Genomic DNA, 19,066 nt, shown 5'->3' with positions numbered 1-19,066 from the left:
ATTGCACTGAATTTCTAGTTTCAATTGGATTACTATGAGAATGCTCTGTTTCTGATACCAGTGCCCACACTGTGTCCCCATTGGCAGACCTGAGCTTCCGTGGAGAGCTATTCCTTGTTATTCTGGAGGTAGCTGCTCTTAATGGGGATGGTGGCCAGGCTGTGCTGTAAGCCTCCACTTAGTCCCAGGACTGACCTGCTTGCTTGTCTTAACTCTTCCTACACTTATTTTTAGCTATGCTATCCCTAATCATCAAGCTTTGTTGACAGAGCTACTTTTGTAGTCGTTCCCTTTTAGTGTTTTGCTTTGGAAACTGTTCCATTCTGTAAGGTCTCTCTGCTAATCTAATATTCATTGTGATTTAGTTTCATCTTTGTTTCTGGTGTATTACTTTCCCACTGCTAGAAGATATATATATCATATATTATATAATATATATAATATATATAAATATATATATAATATATTTTATCTGCCATCATGAGCCTGCAGTTGTTATTTTATTTTTTAAAATTTTGTTTATGTATTTATTTTAGAGAGAGAGAGAGAATGGGAGAGAGAGAGCATTGGGGGGGGGTCAGAGGGAGAAGCAGACTCCCTGCTGAGCAGGGAGCCCGATGCGGGACTTGATCTTGGGACTCCAGGATCATGACCCGAGCCGAAGGCAGTCGCTTAACCAACTGAGCCACCCAGGCGCCCTACTACATCAGTTTTTTAAATTATTTGCATCTCTTCTCTTATCCCATCTTTATTTATTTTTTTCTTTTCTGACAGCTTGATTATAGAGTAGAAACTTTTCTTGGTGTATTGAAACTATGCTAACCCTTAGTGTGAATTATTTAGTAAATACCAAACTCTTTGGACATTTCTCTTTTTGTCTTTAATTGTTTTCAAGACAGAAATGGCTATTTGCTTATTTTCATTATATCTCCTTATATAAATTCTCTCTGATCCTATTCTATTTAGTGATCTCTAAAACTAGTATCTATGTCATAAAATTGGTTTCTTCCTGATAATGCATATTGTGTTCTAATTGAATAAATTATTTGGAAGTATAAACTAGTTGGAAAAGATGAAATATAAAATATGTATTGCTTTCTGGTCAGAGAATGATGAGGTGTTTTTTTCCTTTACAACATTAAGGTAAATATGCACATCTCTGACTGTTAAAACTGTATGTGCTAATGTGGCCTATGAAAAGTCAATATCAAGTTTTTATGTACTTGTGACACAGCTTTTTCTTTTCTGACTCAAAGCTTTGTGAAAGTACAGATAGTTTATTTTATTCTCATATCATCCCTAAAATATTTCAGAAAAAAAATCAAGTATTTATTGAACTGAAACAAAATGTAAGATAAATCTTTTCAAATCATGCAAATTGTTTTCCAGATTGTTAGCATAGTTAGGTATAATGAATTTTTATGAAAGGTGCTTTATAGAAATCTTGGGTTTCATATAACTGAACTAAATGCAAAACATATATAATATTAAAAATAAAATTTAACAGTCTACAAATTCACATATTCTAAGTATCATACATATTTGCACAGTGAAATCTTTTAATATATTCTATTAAAATAAATGTGTAAGTTAGGAAAGATAACAGATTCCACAGATTTTATTATTTTCTTAGTTTAAGATATAATTTTATATAACAAAGTTTCTACCAAATAAAATCCATCTTGAATCAGAACTTATGACCTACTACATATGTCTCTTGTTACGGAAACTTGTTATGTCAGAGAGCTAAACAAAATCCTCAGAAGGCTGAGAAAAAGTTCATCAAAATTCAATCCAGCTCTACTGGAAATTTCCAGAAAAAAAATGTTGCTAGTTGTAAAAAGTGTTGGTAATGTAAAAATAAATCACTCAGCTCACCCTTTCAATCCTTATGATTAATCATATTTTATGATGATTTGTGAGCCACTCTGTTTTTTTTTTTAAATTAATTTATTTATTTGAGAGGTGGTAGTGGCAGAGGGAGATGGAGAGAGAAACTCTCAAGCAGACTCCCTACCAAGTGTGGAGCCTGATGTGGGGCTTGTTCTCACTACCCTGAGATCATGACCTGAGCCAAAATCAAGAGTCAGATGCTTAACCAACTGAAGCACCCTGGTGCCCCTAAATGGGTGAGCATAATTCTGTCTTTATCACTAGAGCAATTGAGTTTGAAATTCGGTTTATGTTTTTATATTAAAATGGATAGCAGGAAACTCAAAATCGAACAGAATGAAACAAATGGATTTGAAGAACATACCCTTTACATTCTATTTATGGTATCCATAACCAACTGAAATATATTATTTTAACGCATAAGTGCTTTAAATGAACAGATTTTTAGATTGTTCAGTTTTTAAAAAAATGTTTGAGATAGAAAAGATTCTTGTGCATTGAATTTGGAGTACTAAGTTAATTTTTTATATACTTACCAATTTTTTGATGACCACTAGATATTAAAGGCTATACGTTTCAGTCAGTTTGTTTTGAAACTGAAATCGATAATAAACCTGGAAATGTTTTCTTGATGGTATAATAAAATGAATTGTACTGAAAAAAAATCTATAGGTTAGTAAAAGTAACAAAAACATTAACATGCTGCTACAATTAACAAAGTTACATAATTGCCTGCCTTGTAGAACTTCCCCATTTTGGGTATTAAAACTCTATAGTCACCTTCCACATATATCAGCAAATGCGTTATAACTTTAAAGATGTTGAAAAATCTGAAATTTTATTATTCATCTCAAAAAGAAAGCAATAGTAGATGGCTGAATAACAGACTAGACATCTATGTTATTATTTAGAAATTATTACTTATCTAAAGTTCCTGAACACTCTAAAAAGAACAGTTTCACCTGAATTGGCTGCTTGAAAAAAATCAACTCATTTGTCTATATGATTTAACCTGTTCCTTGATTTATTCAACAAAAGACAAGTTTCTAATAAATAACAAACTATTTTATTTGAATATTCACCGTTTGCTAAGCCTGCCCAGCATGTTTCCCTGGCACAACTTTTCCATCAGCCCCAGGCTGTTAAAGGACACCTCCTTACTAGTGATTGAAAAAAAGGAAACTCAGAGTAGATGATTATCTCAGAATCTTTTAGGAATGATGATCATGTAGCTTACTCCTATAATTTAATTAAAAACAATAAAAGTGGACAGTGTAGTCCACACTCAAATAAACTAACGATGCAACAGCTAAGTAAAAAGTAAAATGATAGCTTAATAATAACAATAATAATAGTAACATAAATTGACCCAGCATATACTTTTAAATGGCTAACAGATGTCAGGAACAAGTCTTATAACTGCCAGTCCACTTTGAGCAAAACAAATAACACTTTCTGCTCACATGGCCTTATGTTTCATTGGAGGAAGACAGATTAAACTAACAAAATGTACATTATGTCAGTGGAGAAGGTAAATAGAATATATATTGGTAGTGAGTGTTCTGTTTGTTCTTCTATATAGGCTGAGCAGGGAAGAACTCGCTGAGTATAGACGTGAAGGAGATGAGGGAGCAAGCCATTTGGCCAGCTCACAGAAGAGTGTTTGAGGCAGAGGGAGGAACGGAAATAAAAGCATCATGACAGGACAATATTTCACATGGTTGGGGACATTAGCAAGATGACCAGGGTGGCTGAAGCAGAATGTATATGAGTAGCGTATGAGAATGGCACTGAGAGGCCAAATCGTTTAGGTGCTTAGGGTTACCATGAGTATAATAATTGTTTTTTATTATAAACATATAATATATTATTTGTTTCAGGGGTACAGATCTGTGATTCATCAGTCTTACACAATTCGCAGTGCTCACCATAGTACTTACACTCTCCAATGTCCATCACCCGGCCACCCCATCCCTCCCACCTCCACTTCAGCAACCCTCAGTTTGTTTCCTGAGATTAAGAGTCTCTTATTGTTTGTCTCCCTCTCTGGTTTCATCTTATTTCATTTTTCCCTCCTTTCCCCTATGATCCTCTGTCTTGTTTCTCAAATTCCTCATATCAGTGAGATCATATGATACTTGTCTTTCTCTGACTGACTTATTTCACTTAGCGTAATACCCTCTAGTTCCATCCACATCATTGCAGATGGCAAGATTTCATTTTTTGATGGCTGCATAATATTCCATATATATATATACACCACATCTTCTTTATCCATTCATCTGTGATGGACATCGAGGCTCTTTCCATAGTTTGGCTATTGTAGACATTGCTGCTCTAAACATTGGGGTGCATGTGCCCCTTCAGATCACTACATTTGTATCTTTGGGGTAAATACCCGGGAGTGCAATTGCTGGGTCATAGGGTAGCTCTATTTTCGACTTTTTGGGGCTCCCCCATACTGTTTTCCAGAGTGGCTGCATCAGCTTGCATTCCCACCAACAGTGTATGAGGGTTCCCCTTTCTCTGCATTCTCGCCAACATCTATCATTTCCTGACTTGTTAATTTTAGCCATTCTGACTGGTGAGGTGGTATCTCATTGCGGTTTTATAATAATTAGGTTTATCCAGGTTTCTTCTGGTCTATTCCTGGCTTTCCAGCATCTATTCCAGTTTAATATTTAGTCAGGAAATTTATATTTTTAATTTAAGTATTATTATTACTGAGTGCATTATAATAAGCTCTGATGATAATGGGTTTGGGATCTCTCCAGTTTGTATATCCAGTCTCTGCTTATGTTTTTCTCTAGGAGGATGTAAGACACATCTGTCCAATGAATGGTGTTCTCACTTTTACATATAATCATTAAATCTGAAACATAATCAGAAAAATAACTGTTTTTCCCAACCATTCCCACATGCAAAAACAAGCCACAGTTTCTTCTGAAGTACAGTATATTGTGAATTAAAAGAAAAAAATAAACATGCACTAAAAACCCTGTTGGCCAACTGGTATACCAGGCCATTATGCTGTGGCCATGGACTCTCATCTGCCTGTGAGATGCATAGGAGAACAAATATACCAACCAGCAATGTCCGTGGAGACTGGGGGGAATCATAGGCTAAATGTATATTAAATAAATGTGAGGAAGAGAAGATGAGCAGTTCTGCAAATATTTTTAATGAATGGTTTGAATACTCTTATTCAGTGTTTTTTTTTAATTAAACATGTAGTTTAAATCTATAAATATTTATGTTTTATACACTTATTTTGCAATAAAACTTTTCAGCAAAAATCAGCTAAAAATGAAAATGCATCTTAAATGAAAAATTCAGTTCTGAGTTTCTATTTTCTCTGAAATAATTGATGATGAATATATGATTTTATGAAGTACTTATCAACATGTACCATTGCCAATGGGAGCTTTAGTGGTATCATTTAGCAGATTGAAACTATAAGCACAAATATTCTGTAGAAGCATCAGTATCTGATTCAAAATTAATAGCTAATTATCTGCTCAAAACAACCATTGAAACTGCAGAAAATCGCTTTGCCTATCACTCTTTGAAGCATGACTTTTCATTTAGATCAAATGACTGTCCTAAGTTAATGTTCATATTCAATTCCAAGTTTTCTTATGTGTGTTATAAGTGAAGTGATTAACTGTTAATATTTTGGCTTCACTGGTGGAAGAACTTTAAAAAGATTAAGCAATACCATTTTTATATCAGAGTAATCAGAATGTTTTAAACAGAAAATCCATTAAAAAGTAAAGCACTAATGATTTTATTATTTGTTCCTATGGTGATAATCTGAATACAGATCTTGTTGGAGCACATAATCATGGCAAAAATATGGTTTTGATTAAAGTAAGAAACAATAATTAAAAATATGCTCTGAATTGGTTGTGGTATACACATAAATCATATTTGCATCCAAATAAATTTTAATATATTATTAATTAAAATATAAGCCTTAATTGTCAAATTCTATGTGTGTGCATATATGAGCATGAACATACACACAAATACACACAAATTACTCAGTTATTCTGCTACTGATTCTATAGTCACTAAGGAACCTTCTGGAAAAAACAAGGCTCAAATCTCAGATCATTTAAGTAATGGAGTCCTTAAAGTCTCTCTGGATAATACTACTCCAGTAAGGCTTTTTCAGGTTATAACCTTCTCTTTCATTTAAAACTCTACCACTGAAGAAGTATGCAAGTTTAAAATAGTCTAACATAGAGGTAATCAACCTATAGAAATCTACAACTTGATTTCATCTTGTCATCTCTTCATAAAAGTATTACTCAAAATTATTGTCTTATGAAAAGCCAATCAAATATAAAAAATGTTTAAGTCTATCAGGCAGTTCATTAATGAAATTATTATACTTGATCTTAGCCAAAAGACCGAGAAATGAACATAAATGAAATTATTATGCTATTATTCTTGATCTTATGATGTAGTGTCTGTGTGCTATCTTGAATTTGCAATCTGTTGTGATTTCTTTTCTTATTCTAAATAAATATACGTATATACATATTTATATATGATTTATAAAACCTAACTTTTACATATTTTTCTTAAAGAGGGAATCAAATTTTATAAATATCACATCTCACAAAATCAGTATTCACCTTTGCTCCTAATTTATCAATGAGATATCATGGAAAGGAAATTACTTCAACTTATGTTTATTATTTCTACCATTATGAACACATCGATATTCAGATCTATCTTGACTCCCTCTCCTATTCTTTTATCAGATGTGGCATCTCTCCTAAATAAAGTGTATTCAACGTTCTCTCTGGATTCCTGCTCCCCTAGCTTTTTTGACTCTTCATTCATTTTCCCACCCTTTTGCTATCACATCTTGAGCTGTTCTCTTCTACTGCCTTTTTATCCTAACTATGTAAGTCCTCTTTTTTTTTTTTTAGATTTTATTTATTTTATTTTTTCTACAAAAAGGTTGTTTTATGTTCTTCAGTTACTTGGACCTTAAATACTAATTTATGTTTATATATATTTAAAATATCCTAAAAGGGTTGTTATTTTCTTCATACCAGAATAAATTTATATTTTAAAGTAAGATCTTTATAAAAGCATTTTATTATACAAATAAAATCATGAATAGTTTCAATAAAATGTTAAGACCATTTTAGCTAAGTACTACTACTTTGTCTTTATTCATTAAAAAATGATCTGAGAGAGTTTGATATTTTGTAACACATTAATTTTCCAAGAATTATGTGCACTAGTCAAAAAGGAACAAATATTTGGACCACATTGTGGAGCCTATTGTTTCCTGATTTCTCCTTTCTAATTCATTTTATGCCAGGGAGAATATTAAAGTTATTTAATAAAATAACAGGGGTTTCCCAGGAACAAATGTTCCCCCTCATTTTCTGTCTCTCATGATCTCTTTGGCATTTCTCACTGCCTTTCTCCCTTACTCTTTCTCTCTCCTTCTCTTATAAAATACACATATGCATAAAATATGTTTTTGATATTTCCAAAGATAATGGAATTCATGTTTCAATTGTTAATGGTGCACTGGTATATATATTTTGTCAAATTATTTCTGGAATTTATTTCTGGCTGTGATGGTAATAGTATTAAGTTATACTTGGTTCATATCAATGAGTCCAAATTACATTTTTTGACTGTCCGACTTATTACATGAAATGTCCCCTTGCCCAAAACAGTGTAAATTTATCTTTCATACAATATCCTCAAAAGACTAGCCAAATTTGTTAAAACATGTGCACTTTCTAGTTTACCTAACCTTTATAATTTATTAGTAAAATAGAGCACCTAAGATATGAAACAAGAGGACATGGTTATAATTAGTTATACTTTAAGCTGAAATGTTGGGGGAGGCACATTATAGTTGATGATTAATCACTTTGAAGCTGACATTATCAAGATCCACAGGAAAAGATCAAATATAACCCTCCCCCAATTTGGTAATATATAGTATAGAAGAAACTTTTGGGGGGCATAATTGCTTCATGCATAGATTTTTCAACCTGACTGCAGCAGCAATAATAGTATCCAGTGATGCCAATGTATGTATAGATGTACTTTGGGTATCAGGAAATGAGGTGGAAGGTATTAGGAATTGGTTTTCTAGACTATAAATATGGTTTTGAAAACAATAACAACATCACAAATCAGAAAATTCAACCTAATTTTAGTGAGGCAATTGTGAAGCCATTTAATCTTATAACTGTAAGAATAAGAATAATATGTAACTGTCTACATGCAGGTATGAATATAAATTGAGCTGAATAATAAGAGATAAGAATGTTTGTTCCTGGCTCAAAATGCTTATATCAGAATGCAGACCTTTCTTAAGGCAAGCTCTTGACAAAGAAGAGGAAAAGGAAAGTTGAGGGCATATAATAAAGTTATTTTCGATTCTTCAACCTCGTGTTACTTTAATACAAAGAAATATGAGTAGGTACAATAAAATGTACCTACATGCTATTATGATAACAATACTTATGAATCTCATACTGGTTTCTTCTAAATATCACAGAATATAGTTTTATAATATGTACATTGTTTAATTGCTATACATTAATTTATTTTTATATGTTCAATCTGATTTCTAACTGATATAGCCCAAGTATATATAAATGACAGAATCATTTATTTTTTTAAATGATAAAACAGGAGATTGGAATAAAAAGAAATTCCTACATATTGTCATTTAAGAAATCCAATTATAAGACACTTTCCAAGATTATGGAATTAGTACTGCAGGTTTTCTTTCTTCTTTTTTTAAAAAAATATCCCAGTGTGCTTTTTAATTACTATTGTCAGGGACAAATTAAAACTTCCTAAATTTTCTATATTAGTTTTATCTTAACACTTTTTACCAATGGAAAGTAAACTTCTAAATCTTAGTATCTTGATTTGCTTTAATGGTTCAAAACCTCCCCATCCACTTTTTTATAGGGTGAGCTATAGTGGTGGCTATTGAGCAATGTGATAGGAAAGCATCTGACACGGAGTTACTAAACCTGCATATTAACATAAGATCGCCTTCAAATTTAGCTATTGTAGATAAATAGTAAAAACTCTAGGAGAGCATTAATAACCAACACTGGAAACTCGAAAATTATTAATCCACTTCATAAGTCATTTTAAGTTTTAATTTCATAAATTTCCATAAAAAATAGTCTAAATAAATTCCGGGGCCATGCATGATGCCTTCATTACAAAATGTTTATAGGTATTAATTCTGCAAGTGAACCTCTGAAATTGGTAGGTGAAAGTATAGTACACAGTACTAAAATTTCTACTAACAGGCATCTTTCCAGTCACTTCTTATTCCCTCATCCTTCTTGTTGTTAGGATATCTTTTGAAGTGGGAGCCCGACATCTGCTGGTCTTCACAGCTTAATAAGTGAAAAGTTAGTACCCATGCAGAGCCCTGTATTTGGTTCTTACCAAGTCTCTTGGATTTGTTTGTTCTCAATCAGACCTACTTTCCTCTGCACTTTCTGTCCCTAAGGCAATGCCATAAGAACTATGAACCATAGTTCATTGGCTATAGTTTCAGACTGAAGGTAGGAAAACTCACTGTCCATCCAGCTTTGCTTGATAGGAAGTTCTCTTCGAGATTATTTTGCCAGAACACTGGGGGAGGAGGGTGAAAATAGAGGAGTGGCACTCTGACCTATAAAACATATATACTACTATTAATGAAGGGAAAAATAATTGAATTAGTAATAACCTATGGATAATACAATTTAATTTACATACACATATTGTTTATTTCTTGAAATAGCCCAATGAAGCAAATGGCATTAACTCCATTTTAAAGATAAGGAAACCAAGGCTCAGAATGATTAAATAATTTTCCAAGGCTACAGTTCATTGAATGAATGAAATAAGGAATGAATGAATCTCTAGGGAAAACAGCATGGATTGAGTGGATTAAGAGGCTGAGATAGGTCAAGTTTTCAATCCATTTAGCAATCAATTTACAGAGAGTAAGCTGGTCTGACAGTCACATGGGGTTTATGTTTGGGGGTAGGATGCTGCTGAAGAACCAATGATGACAATTTTAAAAGAAACAAGAATGAATAACAGATGAAACATCATCATGGAATAGAAGAACAATGGTGAGTCAAATGGATGGTTAGGCTTTCACCAAAAACAATTAGCTCTATGGTAAACTTTTCAGCTGCCAGCTAATTTTGAAAAACTTTTCTAGGCTTCGATGAGACAATGTTTGCAAATTAGGACATAGACAAATTGATAGGATATGTAACTGGCAAAAACTGATTTAGGGAGAATTAGAAAAATAGAAATTTTGTTCAATAATCTTTAAAGGAATTCAAACAATTATTTAAAAATAGAAAGAAAGAGAGAAACCAGACTCACCAGAAATAGAATAGCTTATATGCAAGTACTATGAGTTTTAAGGAACTTCCAAAATTGTACAGATGCTTCCACAAATCGAGATGAGGGCCTATTCTGCAACTCACTTTCTGAGACAGAATAATTTTGTCAAAAACTTAGAGATGGTATCAGGAAGAAAAATAGTAAGTCTTGTGTTCAGGAATATAGATTCAAAATGTCTAAGCAAAATATTAGCAAACTGAATCCAGTTCTCTATAAAAATATTAATAAACAGTGTCCAATTTGGGTATATAAAAATATCATAAGGGTGCTTTAATGATACAAAAATATTTAAATATATATTCCCACACTGTTGGTTAAATGAGATAAACCATGTTAACATCTCAAGATGCAGCAAAAAAATTTAACAGATTCATAATAAAAATCCTTACTATAGTAGATAAAAGGAAATTTTATTACCTTATAAAAGATGTCTCTCAAAAAAGAAAAGAAAGTAATATATGGTGATTAACATAACAATAAAAAAATTAAAAAAAAGAAAAAGAAAATCTGTATGAAAACATCATATTAAATGGGAAAAATATAGAAATATTCCATTTAAATTTAGAAACAAGATAGGAGCATTGCCTATGAATATCCGAATTCAGCGATGTTTTGGAGCTCTGGACAGCACAATAAGAAATAACAATTATAAGGATTGGAGATCACCAATAGTACCATCATTATTGGTATACTATAGTCATGGATGAGGAAACCTAATTAACATTATATGGATTTTATTTGTCCCAAAAGTGATCTATAGGCTTAATGTTACTCTGATCAAAGTCACAATTGGTTTTTATTTATTTTTATCTTTATTATTGTGGAATAGGACATGTTAACTTTAAAATATTTATAGAAAATCAAAGAAGGAATAATACCCTAGATTCTTCATGCTCTGTGAGATATAGACTTACTATAAAACTACTTAAGGAATTATAAGAATGTGGTACTGGTGCAGGGGTGGACAAAATATGAATAAAATAAAACAGTTCAAAAAGAAATTTACTCATATGGAAATCTGACTTATGATGGAGCTTGCATGGTAGGAAGCGGAATTATGTAATAAATAAAAGGATGGATTAAAGAAGAGAGAAAACTTGGTGCACAACAGCCACAGGGAAAGAAAGGAGGGAGGAAGGGAAAAAGGAAGAGGGAAAAGGAAAGAAAGAGAGGATGGAGGGAGGGGGAAAGGAAGAGGAAGGGAAGCAAATAAAGGGATCCCTACCTCACACCACAACATAGAACTGTTAAAAGTAAAACTGAAATTTTAAAAAAGAGTATACATGAATTATCTTCTGACCTCTGAGTAGGCAAACTTTTCTTACACAATACAGGTCACAGTGCTAACCACTTATGAAAAGGTTGATAAATTTGAATACATTAAAACCAAATCTTGTTTATTAAAATACATGTTAAAGTTAAAAAATTCAATTTGTGTAGAAGATACTTGCAAAAAAGCATTAAAATTAAGAACAAGTAAAGAATTTTTACAAGTCAAGAAGAGAAAAAGTAGAGAAAGGAAACAAAAGTCAAGAATAGCCATTTCACAAAAGAGGAAACCCATGAAATTAAGAAGTGTGACATTAAAAGTGTTAGAAAGAATGTACTCAGTCAAATATCTATGTTGAAAATGAATGCATGCATTGATACAACTTTTTGGGGAAACAAAAATTTCCGTAAAAGTATACCCTACTCTGAAAGTATCCTTTGTCCATGAGCACTAGGAAGCATGTCCAATAATGCAGTTTTTATAAGAACATAAACTAACCAATCCAAATGTCCATTGACATGGGTTTAAAAAGGCACACTCACATAAATGATAATTAGCAGTAAAAATTAAATAACTTCAACTATGCATGGAGAGAACTTCAGCTATCACATGAATGAGTCTTAATAACAATACTAAGTGGGAAAAGCAAAAAATGAACAGAATGCTGTCTATGGCATGTGCAGGATAACTGAAAATTTAGAATAGTGCTCACTTTTGTGGTTGAGGAGAAATGGACTGCACAGCAGTCTATGTAAGTTTTAGAAATGTTCTCCCATTGGGGTGGGCAATTGGTACATAGGTACTTAAATTATGAATAATATTATACAAGATATAAGCAAACAAATGGGAAAAAGACTCAAAATATTGCAACATGTCTAACAGAAGGTAAATATCCACAATATAATACCTAAGGAAATACGTGAAAGCTTGATATTCTAAATATTCATGGCTCTTAATATCAGGTGGTGGGGTTTTAGTTAATTTTTATACATTTCTATTATGTTTATGCATTATTTGTATTACTTCAACAAAATGTTTTTCTAATAATGCTAATTTAAATGAAAAACAACACTCATAATATGTAGAATTTATAAGATAATAATAAAAGACAACTCAATGGAAAAGATGGGCAAGAGTTTGAAGATGCAGTTCGCAGAAGAGATCACATACCTGTAAACCTACAAAAATATGCTCAACCCACTTGCAAACAGGAATGTGTGATTTTACAATAAAAACATAATTTGATTTTTCATTATTGAAGAAATATCATAAAGTTGTTTACATGTAGTGTTTTGGATTTGACAGAAATTGACATCTTTTATAGCAGGAGCTGTTCATAGAGTAGTATGATGGTATAGTGGATTTCCCTTCTAGAAGATCAACCTTCAAAACATATGCCTATGTTCACATATATGTACTTCAAATAGTGTTAACTATAATACTTATTTTTTGTAATAGTGAAACACTAGAATTAGTTTAACAGTACCTGAAGAGAAATGGTTTATTTGATCACATAATGAATACCTTATGTAATACATTCACTTATTGTAAATCATGATGCAACATTGTATGAGCTGACACAGAAAGATCTCTTAGACGTTTTTAAACTAAAAAATGCACACAAATTAACAGGATGTATAGCATGATCCTATTCATGTTAAAAATATGTGTATAATAAAATTCATATGTAAATATATAGACAAAATTTCTTGGATGACTGCATATTATATTACTACCAGTGGTTATTCCTGGGCAAGGGAGGTAAACGGACACATTCCACATATTTCTGTCTTGTTTCAATTCTTTTTTATTGCAAGAAAATAGGCATGTACAGTTGTATAACTGGCTGTGTTACCTGCCTTTTTAACTTTCTCCAAGGTAGGTTGCTTTAATAAGCATAGTGCTGTATGCAGTAGCAACAGAAGCAATGGGCACCCAGCAACTAGGCTTGAGTGTTCGGAGGTAGCAGACACTGAGGGCCATGTCCAAAGACAAGTGGAAGGCTGGCTCCCATTTGCAAATTCTAAGTCAAAGGAAACACTGAAACAGAACCCCAAAGCAGTGTGATCAATTTCTTCCAGTAATAGAAAAGGCTGAAAACTCTCAAAGACATATTTGCTGGCAGAATAGTTGTATTTATATAATGATTCAAAAGAATTTTTTCAATTCAATAATTGAATCTCAATTATTCAATGAAATGCTGTAGTAAATGTCACTTTGGATTATATGTGAAATGCAGATCACATATAATCAAAATGAGAATATTTTAGTACAAGATATTATAATGTATTAGTTTTGTTTTTTTAAACTTGAGTTGAAAAAAATATATTATCTAATATATGTTTAAATCAAGATGTTAATTCTTTAATTTTAGAATTTTATTCTAGATAAGAATTTAATATTTTTCAATAAAATTGTTGAGATTATCCTACAGTTCTCATCAAATAAAAATGTCTTTTATTAGATAAAATGCTAAGAATACAAAACTTTACAAGTCTGAATTTTAAAGTATCAATCATGTGCCGTAACGTGCTTATTTTGCAGGTTAAACTTTTTCCGTGATGTTCCTGATTTCAGAGTGTTAGCCTGTGGTGGAGATGGAACCGTGGGGTGGATTTTGGACTGCATAGGTAATGAAGACACATACTTAACATGGCTGGGTTGAGAGTGGTAACCTAAAATTCTGTATATTTTATTTATTTTATTAATGCATTGATATCTTTGGATGCTACAGTGATATAATCGGATACCTGGCATTGTTGCACATTACTTACTGGTTTAATGTGTTTTCTATATTTCAAAGTTTTAATTGACAAAATAATTTGCAAGTATCTAAAAATCTTTCTTTTTTAATCCGCTTCTTGTGGAACTTACTAAACCCCCAGAGTTATTTTCAAATCAGGCTCTACAAATTCCATTTGTTTCTTTGACCTGGGGAGGGAGCCAAAGAGAATCTTAGAATTTGTGATAAAATTTATGTCAAATAGATGTGCTTATTTTATTTAAGCATGTCACCTCAAAACCTTACCCTCTGTGGACATTCTTATCATATGCATCCATCATTATTATTACCATAGCTATTTTTTATTTATCATGTACTCTCTCATAGATGTTGTGCTAAGATTTTTACCCCCTCCCCGATTCATCTTAATTCTCACAACTCTGTGACACAGTATAGATAATCCTATTTTAGAGAGAGGCTCTAAGGTGCGGAGAAGTTAAATAATTAGAATGGAGTCTGAGAGCTGTAAATTGACAGAACTGGGATTAGAGCTCATCCTTTAACCTTAACCTAGATTGCTTCTCTCTTGACATTTTTACAACTTCATTTTTATAAGCAAACAAAGCAGATACATGACTGAGAATAAAATGTAGAAGGTATCACAAAATCTTGATGATTTAGAAATATTATCAGGTTTTTCAGAGACAGTCAGCTGTCAGAAGTGATACTAAGCAGTAAAATGATCATGAATTGGCCTTCATTAGGAGATAAATCCCAAACAAATATCCATTTCTTTATTGACTAATTCTTTGTTAAAAATGGCCCGTTTCAGGGCACTTGGGTGGCACAATTGGTTGAATATCCAATTCTTGGTTTTGGCTCAGGTCGTGATCTCAGGATCCTGAGATCAAGCCCCGTGTTGGGCTCTGCACTTAGCTTAGAGTCTGCTTGAGATTCTCTCTCCCTTTCCCTCTACCCCTCCTGCTCGTGCTCTCTCCCTCTCTCTCTCTCAAATAAATATATTTTTTTAAATGGGCCCTTTCACAAAAGGGAAATAATTTGTTCAAAATAAGTTTTACTGCCTATATAAATTGAAACACTTTTATTTAGTTAATGCAAGTGAGTGTATTCTATCTTCTCATGCACACAAAAGTATTCAAATTAAAAGTAAATACATGTTGTCAGCACACTTTTGGTAAGCATCTTATGATTTTAGTCTACTAACTTTCTTTTTTTAAAGCAACAGTGAAAATTGTGTTCTTTGGCCTTCCAATAAAAGATGTAAGTAGTATAATATGCAATATCTAAGGAGAAAATCAGAATTCAGAAACTGCAGAAATTAGAGTTGCTTGAACAGAGTCTGAATACTTGTGAGAATTTTAGTGAAAATGGTAGGATATGAGGAGTTTATTTTAGCTCACATCTAAGCCTTGGCTCTTACACCATGACACATCCATCCCTAAATAATCTGTTCCCTCCCCATTCTTCCACATAGGCAAATACTCACTTTGAGGGGCTGAGAAAGTAGAAAAAATGAAGAAAATAATATATGCTTGTGAGAGTCATTCAAGCCATATGATGGCTTAAACAAAACTATGTGGGGGCACCGGGGTGGCTCAGTTGGTTAAGCATTAACTCTTGGTTTTGGTTCAGGTCATGATCTCAGGGTTGTGAGATTGAGCCCCGCATGGAGCTCCATGCCCAGCAGGGAGTCTGCTTGAGATTCTCTCTCTCCCTCTGCCTCTGCCCCTCCCCCAACCCTCCCGCTTGTTCATGTGCGTGCATGTGTGTGTTCTCTCTCTCTCTCTCTCTCTATCAATCAGTATAAGCAAAACCATGTGGAACTTTGGGGTGCCTGGGTGGCTCAGTCAGTTAAGCATCTGTCTTCAGCTGAGATCATGATCCCAGGGTCCTGGGATGGAGTCTGGCTCCCTGCTCAGTGGGGAGTCGGCTTCTCCCTCTCCGTCTCCCTCTGCTCCTCCTGCCCCTGCTCTTGTGCTCTCTCTCAAATAAATAAATAAAATCTTTTAAAAAATGTGGAATTTCAATGGTAGTGATCTTTACTGCTCTGAGCCCAAAGCATTATGTTCTGTAAAGCTTAATCTCAAAGAAAACCTGCTGATCTCAGAGTTACCCAGTTCTTACATTGCTTACTCTGACCCAAAGCAGCACCATGGGCAGGAACAACACAGTGAAACATTTTTTGAATTTTACTAGCTTTTAGAGTTTGATTTTTCAAAATATTTTATTCCTTAGAGTGAAATGCATCTAGAGTTGGTGTTCCAAAAGAACTTTTTATAGGAACCCATACCTCAACTTTGGTGATGTCTCTCTAGTATATTCTTATGATGTATATATATGCATCCTTGAAATTTCCATGATGTTAAATCCACAACAATTTTTTAAAGATTTTATTTATTTATTTGAGAGAGAGAGAATGAGAGAGAGAGAGAAGCACATGAGAGGGGGGAGGGTCATAGGAAGAAGCAGACTCCCTGCTGAGCAGGGAGCCCGATGCGGAACTCAATCCCAGGACTCCAGGATCATGACCTGAGCTGAAGGCAGTCGCTTAACCAACTGAGCCACCCAGGCGTCCCAAATCCACAACAATTTTTAACTGAGTTAAGATTCTATTTTATTTTTTAAAGAATTTATTTATTTATTTGTCAGAGAGAGCGCGTATGCATACAAGCAGGGGGAGTGGCAGGCAGAGGGAGAAGCAGGCTTCCTGCTGGGCAGGGAGCCTGATGCAGGGCTTGATTTCAGGACCCCAGAATCATGACCTGAGCCAAAGGCAGACACTTAACCGACTGAGCCACTGAGGCATTCCCTGAGTTAAGATTTTAAAGATTCAGACATGAATCTTGAAAATTCCTATCACTTCGTGAATTATGGTATTCATCTGTGTTTTATAAATTGCTACAAATACATACAAATTAATCTTACTTTCTAATTGTATATAGCTATAAAACATAACTTTTTCTGTTTTTATGTACTTAGTGGAATGCCTTCATTTCATGCCAAGCTGTCTTTTCTACTGTTGTTCCATCTGTGATCAAAATTTTATTTTATTTTAATTTTTGATTCCACAGAAAAGGCTAATGTTGTCAAGCATCCTCCAGTTGCAATTCTGCCTCTTGGGACCGGCAATGATCTAGCAAGATGCCTGCGATGGGGAGGAGGTAAAACAGCTAACGAAAATCTTGAAAAACAGAAATACAGTGCAGAGCATTTTCCCCCCAAAACTAAGCCCATCATTTTTAATATATGGCAACTGCCATGTGAATTTAGCAAATATAATTGCTGTGAGAGATACAGTATATAATTTTGAACAATAGTCTGGGGTAGAGAAGGGAATAGTGGACAAGGAGCTGGACTGTGAGTGCTGGCCTTTAATCTGATACTAATTATAGACTTGATGGGGCAAGGCAAGTTTCTAAACTTCCTTGATTTGGGGTTTCTAACTTAAAAAATAAGATAAGCATGGATTAAATCTAAAGTAATGTTCAGATTTTTCATCTGAGTTGTGTAGTAACATCACTAACAAAGAAAAAAATTGAAAGGCTAATGAATGACTTGTCCAGGAATGAATACATTAAATAACATTTATTTTTTGAGACCCACTTTATACCAAGTGGGTATGTTCTATTCTTGGGGTAGAGGGTTAAGGACAGAAAACAAGGTCTACCTTCAAAGAGGCTTTGAATTCTTGTGGCACATATGAGAACAATTTTTCCATGAGTATCAAACCAACTGGTAAACTCTAAGCTGTGTTTTGTATATGTGTATGTGTATGTATGTGTATATGTATATAACAGACAGAGTTGGAGACTAAGTTAAAAACTTGATATATGAAATATTTATAATTTTCATTAAGGGTATAAATTAGTAAAATAATATCATGAAACACTGAGTTAAATCTCATAGAATCTAAAGACAGACAGACAGATGGATAGAACCATTGCTTATAAGATGCTTATATTTGCTAGTGCTTACATATCTATATTGATTAAAAGGAAGAGAATCACACATGTGCCTTCTTGTGTATTCTTTTGAAAACTATTTTTGATATTTGAAAATTAATGGTTTCATTTAGATTCCAAACTCATAAATGGCTCCAATCTCAAAATTGACATGGAAGTTCCATTTGGGTCATCTTCTAATGATTTTCTTATGAAACAGTTTAAGATATATTAATATCGGTAGTCAAAGACACACAAATTGTATTATATGCCAAAGCATATATTATTAAAAAACTCTCTGTCTGTGCCTTGCATGTGTTGACACTGTTTTATGTCCTGGATTTAGAGTGAAAAAATAAATAAAATTCCTACCTTCTAGAGATTATGTTTTAATTGAGTACATAGGTAATAAATCAATGAACAATAAAATATATAAATACAAAATAAGATCAAAGCTATGTAAGACTCAAACGTATTTAGAGAATAGTAGAGGGGAACTATTCAGCTAAATCATCTAGAAGCCCTCTCCAAGGAAGTAACATTTAAGCTAGATTTAAAATGTAAGGAAGAAAAAATAGCTTCTGAAATTGAAAGGGCTCAAGGAAGGCTGATGTGACTCTTTAATCATCTGTGAGGCAGTGGGTAGGTAAGGAGTGGGGTAGGGGAGACAGTGACTAGTATGAGATTGGAGAGGCAATCAAGAGCCAAATAATACAGGGGCTTTATTTGATTGAATCTGAAGCACAAAGTGAAGCTTGGAAAGAGTTTCAAAAGCAGCATGATACAATGACATTT

At 33.2% G+C, this 19,066-nt stretch overlaps 1 protein-coding gene across 9 annotated transcripts in view; it reads left to right on the top strand.

Annotated features, from left to right (window-relative positions):
* DGKB (diacylglycerol kinase beta) overlaps positions 1-19,066 on the top strand; it is a 710,493-nt gene that overhangs the window by 283,714 nt on the left and 407,713 nt on the right. For 8 of the 9 annotated variants that reach the window (XM_025873283.2, XM_025873279.2, XM_025873282.2 and 5 more), the window contains 2 exons: positions 14,132-14,217; positions 17,402-17,491. In XM_025873283.2, the coding sequence (XP_025729068.1) occupies positions 14,132-14,217; positions 17,402-17,491 (176 nt within the window). The remainder of the gene's footprint in view (positions 1-14,131; positions 14,218-17,401; positions 17,492-19,066) is intronic. The other variant, XM_073898902.1, reaches the window with a different exon arrangement.

This window comes from Callorhinus ursinus, unplaced genomic scaffold, assembly GCF_003265705.2.
Source record: "Callorhinus ursinus isolate GAN/ISIS: 27379988/994484 unplaced genomic scaffold, GSC_fseal_2.0 scaffold12, whole genome shotgun sequence".
Lineage (NCBI taxonomy): Eukaryota > Metazoa > Chordata > Mammalia > Carnivora > Otariidae > Callorhinus > Callorhinus ursinus.
The sequence above is the reverse complement of the archived record's forward strand: the minus strand, read 5'-3'. Positions and strand labels throughout refer to the sequence as shown.